The sequence below is a fragment of the Calidris pugnax genome, unplaced genomic scaffold (genome assembly GCF_001431845.1).
Source record: "Calidris pugnax isolate Ruff unplaced genomic scaffold, ASM143184v1 scaffold25, whole genome shotgun sequence".
In the NCBI taxonomy this organism is placed as follows: Eukaryota; Metazoa; Chordata; class Aves; order Charadriiformes; family Scolopacidae; genus Calidris; species Calidris pugnax.
Window position 1 is genome coordinate 14,310,078 of NW_015090805.1, and position 13,675 is coordinate 14,323,752.

A 13,675-nucleotide genomic window follows, 5' to 3' on the forward strand; every position below is an offset into this window, starting at 1 on the left:
GGGGGGGGGGGGAGGGAAATATATGAATGCACAAAAATAGATGTGTGTGTGTATGTCTAAAAGCTGTCTGTGTTTATATTAACAAAGCCCTCTGCCTGAGCGTGGTGTCTCTACAAGCTGCTTTGAAATGCCTGCTGTTGCGTTCCCACATAAGAATGCGGTGCTGTACGGAGTTACCTGACGGTGCTGTGATTCTCCCATTAGGAGGGTGTAACCCTCTACCCGTTTCACAGGGGTGGCTGGAGTGCTGAGAGTGGTGCTGCTGGTGGTGCTGCTCGGAGTTCTTTAGGTGTCTTCACGTGGGAATGCATTGTGCAATGCAGCTGCCTCCTTTGTTAGTGCATGCCTTGTGGTCCTCCGGACAATGCCAGTGGAAATCCTGGTTTCAGGAATTTAATACTTGAATGTAGTTGTTCAAACGTTGGACTTGACTTTGAAGGTTTCAAAGTTGAAAGTCTGTAATAATTACTGTTTAGTTTTACACTCTTTGTCCTAAATAATATATCTATCTTAACCTGGGTTTATGCTGGTATGTCTTAATGCAGAATTGTTTAAAAATCTGAATTTCCTGAAATTCAAGGGTTCGTAACAGAGACAAAACCATAATAGAAGGGGAAAAATCTAATTGATTGGGCTGAATTTTATTTACTCTCTTGCTTATCTGGTGCTGCTAACCACAATAACATGTTGGAGAATGGTAGCAGACAAGCAAACTGGCTTGCTTCCATTTCTGTTTAAAGTTGAACAACAGCTGAATAGCAAATAACAGTCTGTATCCTAGGTCTTGTAACATAAAAGAAGAGACAGTGTAAGTATCTATTCCTCTTATTTATGTTAATATAATTACATTTCCATTGTCCTTTAAAGTGCTGATAAGCTCATAGCATTTGAAGCACTTTGGCATCACGTTGGTGTACCCCAGTCTCAAGGTTGAGACAAAGATGCTATAAGCAAATTGTTTTATTGCATAGCTTTTTCTGTTGAAGTCTACAAAATCTTGTGTAAAAGCCTCATTCTGTATTCCTTATGTTTGTCTTATAAAAACAAACAAAAAAAACCTACCACAGAAAAACAGTGGTGCTGGTGTTAAAAGCAATAAGCACTCAAATTTCACTTTTTTCCTTCTTATACTCTACAGAGGAATATTTTGGAAACTGCTGTTTTAATTTCATTCTGTTCCAAAATATTACACATCCGTATTTTTTTTCAGTGTTAATTAAATAATAACCAATAAAATATATTGTTCTGGCAACAAAAGCTAAAAAATCTCATTACTGCCCTTTAGGCTAGACAGATTAGAACTTGTTTCAAGGTAATGTTTGCAGTCTGGGGTATGACTTATTTCTGCAAACCTGAATAGACTTGTGGAACTATTTGGAGTTTCCAGTAAACCTCTTAACTATGAATTCAAGTCCAAACATAGAAGTACATTCTTTAATTTTCTATGTGCAAATCTGGGAGGTTTGTAGATGCAAATAAGGAAATTGAGCAGTTAATGTTACTTACCTGGCATCATCCATAATACAGAAATAGTGTCTCGTGGCTTCTGCTGTCTTCAAGGTCAGTCTAATTGATTTTTCTTACAAAGTGTGAGACATCTTTAACACAGTAGTTCCTGTAGTAAAGTTTTCATCAGAATGTATTGGCTTGTCTAAATAAACTAGTATATGAGGAACATGAATTTTGAAAATATGTTTAAAGGGTCAGTTGGATCTCTGTTCTATCTTATGAACTATGTCTTTGCTATGTGCTAAAATACAAATCGGCTAACAGAAGTGCAGTGAGAGATCATTTGTGTGCACACTTGATGTATGGAATGTACTGGCTTTATCGTATGAAAGTGAGGAGAGAACTGTAATTTATGAGTAAGATAATATCTAGTCTTTACCTTGTGTCTGGTTTTTTTTGCAAGTTAATAAATGGCACTGGCACTTTCCTTCTAGCTAATCTAATAAATCATAAGATTTAACTCTCAAATGAAATTGCATACATACACTTAAAAATAGCAGTTGGCTTTAGGTCTTGCCAGGCAGATGTATTGGAGATACACGTCTCTAATGATCCCATTTTTCCATGTTGGCAGAATTGTACAACTGAAGAGTATCAGTTCTCCCCACCCCTTGTCACTTAGATGTGTGGGTAACTTGTCTTACGTCATCATGGGCTGGTTTTATTTAATGCATTTTGAACAGGTCTTGGGATCTGCTTTTCTATTACAAGACCTTCCCACCTCTTTCAGCAGTCTTAATGAGCAGACTAATACACAATAGTGGCATAAAATAGATAGGAACGTTTAATGTCTTATGAAGTATTTCCCTGTGTGCTGCAGGTCTTAGGCCTTTACACTAAGTAAACCACAAACCTAAGCTCATCTGATCTGAGTCTTCCTGGTGAACACTAGCAGTTGTTCAGGAGCTGGTTAAACATCTCTGTTTACAGAGTGGCACCATATGTGTGTGAGGTGGACAGCTGAGGGGAGCAGCAGCTGGAACGTTTCAGAACATGGAGAGCCCCAGCTTTCACCACAACTAGGCAGCCACGGACCTTCACAAGGATTCTTGCTTGCTTATAGCATTAAAGGAAAAAAGCATAGGTGCTTACCACAAATATTTCTGGAGGTGACTATTTAGGATGAGGTGAGCTGTGCCCGAGAAGAGTTTTTTTTCACTGGCTGTGGGAGGCAGTCTCCATAACTAGCTAAAACTAAAAGTGGACTTTTCCTAAGTGTTCTGGCTTAAACAGAGAATTTTGCCCATGTTGCCACTACTATACAAATTTGCATTATGATGTAAAGAATTTACTCTGCTTTGACTGTCCACAGGTGCTTTACACAGTTGTGGAAGCTGTGTGCCAACATGATACGGAGAGGGCAGGTTTTCTTTTCCTTTCTCTATGCTCAGGTATAAGTCTTACCCAGAAGTATTTGTAGATACTTTAAAGGGACTTTAATATGGCTTTAACTAATGTTGTAGTACGAACTTAAAATTGACTATTCATGTGTCTAGAAGTATTCTTGTTAATTTTGGTTCACTCAGTCTTAAGTTCTGGCGGTTTTTTTCCTGTTCAGCTGCTCAAGCTAAGGCTATTCACCATTGCAAAAACCATTAGTTTCCAGCATTGCATTATAAATTGCTAAGAAAGGAATGCAGGCTTTCTTAACATTATTTTCAACTGATGAAGCTGAAAGACAAAATAAGGAAGTTTAAAAAAAAAAATAAAAAAACAAATGAAAAAACTCCACTGTGGAAGATAAACAAGGAAGCTAATGATCATGGATTTTCTTTTTTTAATGAAAACAGTTGTTTGTGAAGGGATGTGCAGTAGTCTTGGTATTCAAGAGCATTCCTTTTGAATTGAACTTGTTCATTATTATTATAATCTCCAAATAAGACAATTACGCTAGCAAGCTTTATATATAAATGTGAACAAACATTTCAACTTGGCTCTGTATCTTTATGATAAAGTAGAGTTATACATAATTCTCGGAAGTATCAATTGCAAAGGCAGAAATAAAATCTTTGTGGGCTTCTTCCCTTCAGAAAAAAAAACCAAACAAACCCAGAGCTTGAATATGATGGAAACTGACTTACTTTCAAGTACAAATGCTTTAAAATTGGGTAGAATGTATTAAGATCTGATTACACACCTAGTTATATGGTAAATATTCTCCTAGCTTTCTGCTGCTTTACACTTACAAATAACTAGAAGTTACAGAAATGTGTACTACTTTATAAATTGCCTGATTGCTAGTCATTTATTTACAAAATTATTTTGTGGGATGAGAACTCATTATTTTCAGAACTGCACCAGGGTGGAGGAAGAGTTTCTTGCATAGTTTAGAAATTGAAATATATAATTTAAATTTTTTTTTACCTTAATACTAGGCTCTTAAATAAGCAACCCTTTTCTTATAAGTGCTCAACATACAAAGATACTGCTGAGTAAAGTGAAAGAGTTCATATTTCATCCAGGACACATGGGTTACCAGAGTCAGAAGCAAATTACTTACTTGCATTCTTTTATGATTTGTCTTGAGGTTTGGCATCATCCTGTGAATCTTGTTTACTTGAGGAATGATCTCTGGCATGAGCTTATTTCCTAATGGCATCTACTTTCTTAAGTTAGCTAGATAGTGTCTTCTAGATATTACTGAATTTTGGTGGATTTTTTTTTTTTGCAGATAAAACTTTCCTGTTTTGGGTGGTTGTGGACTTTTTGCTGCTCCTTGAGGTTTTTTTCCTTCTCTGAAAAAATAAGTATGATGGATACAATGTACTTGGACGTATTCTGCAATCCTGTTCTTGTAAAGTAAGATAAGGGACAAATGTACACGTGCCTACTAATGTGGGGAAAAAAAACTTGAGGATGGTATGATTGGTCATGTGAAGAACCAGCCAAAACATAAAAAGGTTGAGATGGATGTTAGCAAACAGGAACACTGAGACAGAACTGAAACCCTGTGAAAATCCTCAGAACTGACAATACCTGTTTATCAAAATTAGGATATTACTTCTTGTAATGTACAGAAATCTTACCTTGCTTTGTCTCTTTGTATATAGTGTTGAATTAAGTAATGTGTCTTCTAAAACTGAATCCTCTTTATATGCCATTTCTTTGATCTATGCCAGTTTATCAGCTGGTAGATTTTTCTGCAACTATGATGAAGGGAAAAATATGAAGTAATCCGAGTGGAGTATTAAGTCTTACCAAAGAGAAGTAGGAATCTTCTCTGCCTTGTAAAACTGATGGTATTGCCCACAACAGAAGGACTTGTGTCAAAGAAACGTGTTGTTGCTTGCTGTAATACTGGTACGTCATTACTAGTTTGTGCTGGCACAGCAGCTGCTGTGAATGTTTAGCTCTCAGAATGTGAGTCTAGAAGGTTAGTGGCTGATGTTGTTCACATTCTCTGTATTGGAAAGGACTAGTTGTCACCTTTAGTACAAAAGAAGAATTGAGGGTTGTTTTGGGTTTGGTTTTTTTGTGTGTGTTTGTTAGAGTAGAAATCCAGACCAGTTATGTGAAAGCTGAAGCAAGTCTGTTAGCAATTCTGTACAAAACTGGTTTGGTTTTTTACGTGTTTCTGTTCCTTACTGTATGGAAGAGATAGACCCTTTTTGGGTTTTTTCAGTAGAGTAAGAGATGGAGAAGGATGTAAATTGTGGTCTGGGGTAGGGATTTATTCTTCTGTACTGGAAGTGTTTTGTAATACCTTGCTCTATGTTCAGAAATAGTGACATGGCTAATATGTGGCATATAAATAGCAAGACTTAGACTTCTGAAGTAACATTTTTTTCCTCTGTAATAGTTACTAATTACAGGCATACGGCTATTACTGAGTTTTGATAAAATAGATTTCTTTGAGCAGCGTGCCTTTGGAGTGGGGAAGTTAACGACATTCAGAACTCTTTTAAAAGATAAATATGTCAGAAGGAAAGACTTGAGTAACGTTGAGCTTATAGCTTAGGCACAAAAATCAGATGGGGCTTCATGAAATCATGCTGCACTTGTTTTTGGGTAACTGAAATTGTGTGTAGTTTATTTTGTGTGGTCTCACACCCTTGTCTTATTGGAGAAGTAACATTATTCTCAGGGAAATAATGACAGAGAAAGCCTCAAAGGAATTTTTTGTGCAGATGTTTCTTTTGTGATTGCCCCAGAAGTAACTGTTGTGTATACATGAGCAAATATAGTCTGACCTGCTTCTTCAGATGCACCAGGCAGAGAACCTAACTGCAAGAGACCATGCCTCTAGAACCAGTTCTGGGAAAATTTCGTTAAACTTGCAAGATTCATTTTTTTCTGTTTTTAATAGAAAAAGGGCAATAGTTCTTTCACTAGTTTTGGGTAAAGAAAGGATGTAGCATGTTGCGGAATCATTTGGGTAAAGCAGATAACATTGAACAAATCAGTCTGTTTTTGTAGAGTTTGCAGTGTTGTGAATATATGTCTTATTAACTTATATTGGCAGTGTTTGTTCTTCCTTGATGACTTAAAGATTTACAGGTTTCCATCATGTTACTTGAGTTAAGCAGACTTGCTATCTTTAAATTGTACTGATAAGTCATGAAAACAAACTATTTGTCTTTCCTTGTTTTCACTAGAACTATTTTTTGAGGGTTTTTTTCAGTTTCTGCATAGATAGATAGGGATAATACATTTGCAAGTAGGCAGCAGATCATGGACAGCTTAAGGAAAGTTAGTGAGTGTCTATTCGCTCAAAGTCTGAAAGATATTTTGGAGAGTAGATGAGAATCTTGACTCTGTACCTATGAAGACAACATCTGTCTTTGTACTTTGCTGAGGAACTTCCTTCTTAAAAGATGCCTTTGGTTAGGATGTGGTTTTTGTTTGCTCTAATGCTCAGTTCATGGACAGAAGGAGTGCCTGTTTTCATGACCTTATCTTTCTCCCATGCTGCTAACAATAAAACAAATTCCACTGCTGTCCTCTTTTATTTTCCTTTTTTGTTGTTGTTTCTTTTGCCCCACACATTTTGTGTATATTCTTACAAACTCGACCAGAACAATAATGCTCTCAAGTTTCAATGCTTCCCAAAGAGTGGAAGATCAAAAATTGATAAAAGCTACTCTCAATGTTTGAACTTCCCAACTTGAAATACCAGTTACCAGCAAGTGAGATAATAAAAATGAAGTGTTGGGATTTGTTTTCATTAGTTCCATGTTAGCTTAGTTTGGAGTAGTTAGGCACTTTGCAGAATTTAATCACTTAAAAAAAAACAAGACAGTTCACCATTTGGGGTTGGGGGCTTAAAGTTTACAATTAGAAATTGAGAGGGTAAGTCCAGATATAACTGAGAATTGTTGTAACATACAGCTTTCTGCTAATTGCATGTTAAAGTCTCTATTTTTATTTTTTTTACATGTTGCATGTCATGGTTTTTCTTTTAATATATATATTTGCTTCTATGCTAAAATGTAAAGTGACTGCAGCTTGATTCATGTCACCTAGTTTCAAAGATCAAATTGCATTATCCCATCTTGATTTAAGTATTCTGGCTGTGGGAAACATTGAGGGCTTTCAACCAGTGGCTCACAGATATATTATTTGTTATTTCCAATAAGGAACTTGTTTGACAGAATTGGTTTTTATTATATTGGGAACCTCCCAAGTAGTGTTAAGATAAATGTCGAACTGTTCAATATTCTGGACTTGGATACTGAATCTACTGCGTAGGTGAATCTGAAGAAAAATAAAAATCCACTGAAGTTGCAGAAACTGTTGTTGTACTGGACTACTACTAACTTTCTGAAACGGTGATTTCTCATACCATCTGTGTTCACTCACCAACTGTATATCTTCACAGATTGTGTTCCTTTTTAACACGTCAATCACTATCAGTTTCTTTGAGGTTTGAGTGAGTTACCTGCTGTAGTTATTTGGATGGTCTTTGAAGGAAGACAAGCAAAGAGAATAAGCATCCGTCTTGCATGAAGTTAATTCCAGGACAGTTTAATGTTGGCAAGTGTCGACAGTGTTAGAACTTGCTTCTCTAGCTAAGCTACAGGCTTGTGCCAATGCAAAATAATATGCTAAGACTGAATTCCGAATTACATTTGACCACTTGGATGACACAAGGCCAGACATTGCAGTATTTGTTGAGCAGATAGCTCAGAATGTTACGCATAGAAGATGGGAGCATGAATGGCTACTCTCAAAATGCTCTTCAGTATTGTTCTATAGAACATCTGATAAATAGTTGGGATTATTTTACTTCTATAGTTTATACACTTGTTTATAGGTGTGATGCAATATGTGCAGAGTTAGCAGTTTGCTTCATCTCCATTATCATCCAAGAGGTACATGCAGGTAAACTCCTGCACTAGATATTCCAGTATGCAAAACGCTTTGTATGCTAAGGACTCAAGACTGAGTGGAATTTCAAAAATTTTAGACTATCACATATCCTTGTTTACTTTGATGATTAGACTGTTAATAGAAACGCATCAGTTAAGTTTTTGTTTTCTTGGTTGCTTGTGAGTAAAGATTTTGAAAAATTAGTTTAGTATACAATGAGTGAACTTTTGTCTATTCTGTCTTTACAGGAGTACCAAAGTCAGATCTTCTACATACAAGATCTTTAAGGGGACACAGAGACTGCTTTGAAAAATTCCACTTAATAGCGAATCAGGACTGTCCACGATCAAAGCTCTCTAAAAGTCCATATGCAGAAGTAAAAAATATCTTGAGCAAAAAAATAAACTGGATCATACAGTACGCACAAAACAAGGATTTAGACTCTGATCCTGAAAGCTCAAAATCATCCCAACACCAGCTTTTTAACTTCAGACATCAGACTGATAGAAAATTACTCCCACAGTTTGATTCCCCAGTACCGAGATACTCTGCCAAATGGATAGATGGGAGTTCCGGAGGCATCTCGAGCTGCTCACAAACTCTTTTGGAACAAAGAGAACCCACTGATTTCAGACTTGGTGTGTTGCAAGAAACAGGTGCTACCTTCTGTTGCAGCAGTGTTTTGTGGGCTAATCGCAACCAAGCCCAGAAACCTGAAAAAGCTGAAGGTGATTCACTTACCAGCGTTCATAGAAGGCGTCCTCAATACAGCAGGGAAGAATGTGAGTATATATCTATCTACATGTAACCTCGCAGGCACGGGCATTCTTTGAAATATCTCTTGACCCAACAGGGTACAAATTCACAGCCTGAATTGCAGTGTTTTACAGTTTGGAGTTACTGCAAAACCTGTGATGAAAAAGGCTACATGGCTAAGCAAAGAGTTTGGAGGGTTTGTTTAGTGTGGGGGTTTTGGTTTTTTGGATTTTGCTGTTAATTACACCCCAATGTGATAGCAGACATGCCTAACTTATGCAAAAACGTTATTGATACGGTTGATGGCGGTCACTTTAATATGTCTGTCCTGGCAGTTGGATGATCCTGCCTGTGGAGGTTACTAAGGTCCTAAAAACAGCTGTCCTGCTGAACTTGTGCAGTGCCTTGAGTTACATTTTACAGAGAGCTGCCCTGAGCAACAGGGAAATTCGAAGTAAGGTAGCAGAGCAAACTTGAGAAACAACGTAAAAAATTAAATAGTCTTAATAGTAGCAGACTTTCCATGTGCATTTTATTAGATATTTTTTTTGTTCTGTTTATTGAGCATAAGAAAATGGGAGGGCCCTTGTGCCACCGTGGTCTCTTAAAGGCTGTAGCAGGAGACCTGAGCCAATTTTTTTGATGACTGTGTTGTTACTGAAAGCAGAAAAAATACATTTTCCTGTTATTTAAGAAGAGGATCACTACAATAAGTCTTCAGAAAAATCTAGGATACTGTAGTGTCTCTGGAATCAACCTACATGAAGTGTGTCAGGAGTAAGTTCTCAGCGATCTCTGCTTTCAGAATGGTACCTGGTCCTAAACCGGGATACCTCCACTCTTATTTCTGTAGGTGAGAAAAGTAATTGGAGAGGGTTTCTGAATTGCAAAACACCTGAGAAAGAAGGCAAAAAGCTGGTAAAACATTCATTGGAAAGTGATGAAAAAGGTGTGTAATAATGGAATTCAGAATGCCAGGAGACAGAATGAGAAAGAGGTACTGTAAAAAGTTTCATTAGGCTCCCATTTTTTTAACAAACTAACAAACCTGTCTTTGCAAAGTTCAGTCATTTCTCATTGTTTATAAATGGATTTTATTTAGCTGCTATATGATGCTTTATATTGCATTTGTAGTGAATTAGTAGTCTTAAAGCCATAAATCAAAAACAATATGCTGTTCTGTTTGACCACCTGTCCTCTGGAGTCATAAATTGGGATTACATAAATCAGGACAGCAGTTAACAGAGGAATTATCAAAGCTTGACCTGGTTTATGGGGTTATCTAACTGAAGTTAGTCACTTGAATTTTATCTCCTTATCTCTGATTTCGGGACGGGGGAACATAAAGCTTTTTTGAGCATGATAACAGATTTTTTTTCTTCTGTTATGACTGCATAGTGCACTTTTGAGGCATTTTTGCTTTGTATTTTAAGTATTTTTTTAATCCTTTCACAGTATTTAGCTTTGAAATACTTTCATTTGGAGATTCTATGATTATATAAAGTTTGTATTTTAGAGAAGAACTTAGACGTTCTCTGCCAGAATTACGTGTCTTCTTATTGCAGTACCTCCACTGTAACAACGTAGCCTACTAAAAAAACCCCTGTTTTTAGTATAACTGTAAATGACTTGGTCAATATTTCTTTACAATTTAGTTCAGCTATGGATAGAGTCATGTTTTATCATTTAAATTTGATGTTCTGTTCCTTCTCCCTTTCTTGTGTGTATCAGAATTATGTGGCATGAAACAGTCCTGTCCTCATAGACAAGTTCACACATTTTGTGTGTGTATATCTGCTACAGTTGATGAAATGTTGAAAGTAATGAAGAAATGGGGAGTAACATCCTACCCCCTTGGGTATAAAGGTGGGGGGGGGAATCTTGCTGTTTTTATAAAGCTGTCAGTTACTATGTTAAATCCAGTCAGGGTTTTTGCAGAGCTTGAAGGGTGGTAAGATGTGAGAATGGTCAGTGTTATTGATAGCTGAAGGGAGGAAGAAGCACCACTGTACCTGGCTGTTGGAGGAGGTGACTCTCTTCCACTCTTAAGTGGCCTTATGTCTTTAGTAACAAGCAGACAATCTTAGCTACTGCCAGCTGCTTTGGATTGGCAATACTGACAGAAAGCTAATACCCTGGCACCTGCCAGCTGTGTGAAAGGTTGAAAGAGGTGGTTTAGGAAAATCGAGTAGTCCTGTGGGTAGGTAACAGCCATGGTTTCCAGAACTTACACTTTAAAATTTACACACTATAAAACCCTCTTGCACTGAGAAATCTCTGAACGGAAGTTGCGTGATTGCAGCGTAAGTTTTGCACAAGTGTGCAGTGAGAGTTTTGCTAAGCTGCAGCATTGTTCAAAACCAATATTTAAAAATTACAAGGTCTTAAAGCTTGTTTCAGTGCCCTGTGTCTTCCTGCAGTGAGCAGGATAGTCACTTTCCACCATACTGCCTAGGACATCTCAGCAGCAGGCATGGAACCAACCTGTGCCCACCATCACTAGGTTGAGAGATTTCTAGGAAGCAGGCCAGCGCTCCCCTACTGCTCCTGTTGATCGAGGACTGCATAGAATACTTTCATAACTCTCTCTTCTGAGGTTTAAAATCTGTTTTCTATAAGGATGATCGATGTGCAGGTAACCTGAGATACAACTTTCAAAAAGCCCTTCTCTTTTTAGTTCTCACTGAAAACATAGCAGAAGAAAGGGAGGAGTAAGCCTATTCTTATACGTTTTACAGACAAAGAAAGGTGTCAAACAATTTACAAACCATTTTGATTCTGGACACTTCTGTTTTGAGGGCTTGAGTTTCCAGGTTTTTGGCACTGAAGAAGGGACTCTCCTGTGGAGTAAATCCTTGTCTGACAACATAAAAGAGAGAATTTTCAAACATTTCACAAATAACTGATAAATAATGTTGCCCTCTGACTTACTGCCACTCATCTATTAATTATTCGGATGCAAATGATGACAATTTGAGAAAATAGTAGTCATCTTGGGGATGCTTATGTGATTTGGTAGTAGTAATAACAGATTTTGTTGTTACAGTGACTATGATGACTCCTGGAGAGTTAAAGCAACTTCATGAAAAACTGCTCAAGCAAATCCAGGGTGAGAATTATTCTATACTTTTTGGGTTGGGTCTGTGTTGCTTTGTAATAAAGAAAAAAATCTCTTTAAAAAAAAAAAAAAAAAAAAAAAAAAGAAATTGTGTTGACAATCTCTGTATATCATGTTTCCATGTAAAACAAGAAACTTCTATGTGACTTTTACTATGTGTAACCTCCTTGGGCATTGCAAACTGGCACTTGAAGAATATCATATTCTAAGTTTTCTGGTTGCAATCAACTTCATTTTGAGTTACAGACTGATACACCTTGGCTCAGGTCACCTAAAACTATAAACTAGTTATCCTGTTCAGCTTACAGTGCATACTCCAAGCTGTGCTAGAACCAGAAAAATGTGTTCTTGTGCATGAGCCCACTTCAATGTCCGTGCCTCTGTCCTACTAATGTTCAGCACTGCTGCTTAACTCTGTGAAAGTGGAGGGACCAAGTGCATTAACCTCCTAACCTTCTTGCAGATGTGTTTGAAGAGCTGACGCAGCAAGTCCAAGAAAAGGACTCTTTGGCCTCAGAGCTCAACGTCCGTCATATTGCTATTGAGCAGCTGCTGAAGAACTACTCCAAACTGCCATGTCTACAAATGGGACGAGCTGGGGTGAAATCAAATGTCCCCATATAAGGGGGATATAATTTCTATTCCCCTATAGAGCTAACTTACCCTAATGGCTTTTGATAACCATTAAGTACAGCTGCACAGATATTTAGAAGCTTTTGAGGAAACTTTTTGAGGAAACGGAGACAGCTTTCTCTTTGTATTCATAATCTGTCAGAAGTCTTATTCCACTCTGGTTTTAACAAAAAAAAGGCAAATATTTTACATAATAAATTCTACTGTAATATGGTTTGTTCACTTAGGGATTATCTTTTTTTTTTTGCCCATAACTACGCATGAGCCTTGAAATGAATTTTGTGCTTTGTTGATAATAAAATTGTTTCTAACAAAGAATGACCTGAAGCCTGTAAACCTGCCTCCTTCATACAGAGGAAAAATAAAAATGTGAGTTTTGATCAGGTCTGATCATGTTACATCCAAGAGAGCTTTAAGGGGAGAACAGTATTAATGAAACTCATGTTTTCTTATTTATTATGAGCAATATTTTATTATTGAAATTTTATACTAAATAAATATCACTATTTTAGGTACTTTTCCAGATCTCTTTATAAAATGTCTGAATTACTGTGTAATGTTTATGCCTTGTGTATGATTTGTTTATCCTTTTTCAGGTCTGTATCTTTCATGATACAATTTATTAAAAAACAAATCCTGTTTCCCAAAGAGATTAATTTCACATGTTAAAGAAAAAGATGTGGTGGTGCATCACTTATTTTTATCAGCTTTATACCAGAATAATTTGGTTCATGAGAGATGTTAAAAAAAAAAAAAGCACAGCACTTCTTTAAATTTAAAAAAAAACATCCATACTTTGGTTTTAATGCATAGAAGTTGAAGTTGTTTTATATGTGTGACATTTTCAATGCTGAAAAATTACTTTGAAAAAAAAAACTAAATAAATTTGTAATACTACGTTATCTTGTTCTGGGTTTTTTATAAAGTTGGATCAGACTATGATAAAGTGTTTTCATTTTGAAGTGCAAACAGTAATGATGCATTATAAAAGAGAACAGCCTCTGCTTTTTTAAAACTTCTGTCTACCGTACTGAGACTAGCACAAAGAAAGGTTTAGACTTGATTTTAAAATCAAATTGAGAAGTAAGCCGAAATTCAGACTAGGTTTATTGATTGCCCTCCTTTTAGTGATACCTGGATTACACGTGACAGGTTGATTAATTTTATTCTTTTTCCAGAAGGCATTGCTGGAAGGGCGCTGAGAGGAGTTTGGAGCAGCTTGAGCGTATGCATGAGTGGGGACTTGAACTTGCCTGTCTGTGTTTTGTGGTTTAGGAGGGGAAAAAATCGATAGCGTCATTGCTTGCGTATGCAAGTGTGCCTCTAAGTACAGGTGCACTAGCTAATCCT

General features: G+C 36.8%; 1 protein-coding gene across 1 annotated transcript in view; it reads left to right on the plus strand.

Moving 5' to 3' along the window:
- The window catches only part of LOC106885621 (chromosome unknown open reading frame, human C21orf91), an 18,549-nt gene extending 5,438 nt beyond the window's left edge, over positions 1-13,111 (plus strand). The window contains exons 3-5 of the mRNA XM_014937965.1: positions 8,067-8,600; positions 11,621-11,683; positions 12,156-13,111. Coding sequence (XP_014793451.1) covers positions 8,067-8,600; positions 11,621-11,683; positions 12,156-12,316 — 758 coding nt within the window. The 3' untranslated portion in view covers positions 12,317-13,111. The remainder of the gene's footprint in view (positions 1-8,066; positions 8,601-11,620; positions 11,684-12,155) is intronic.
- The last annotated feature ends 564 nt before the right edge of the window (positions 13,112-13,675 follow it).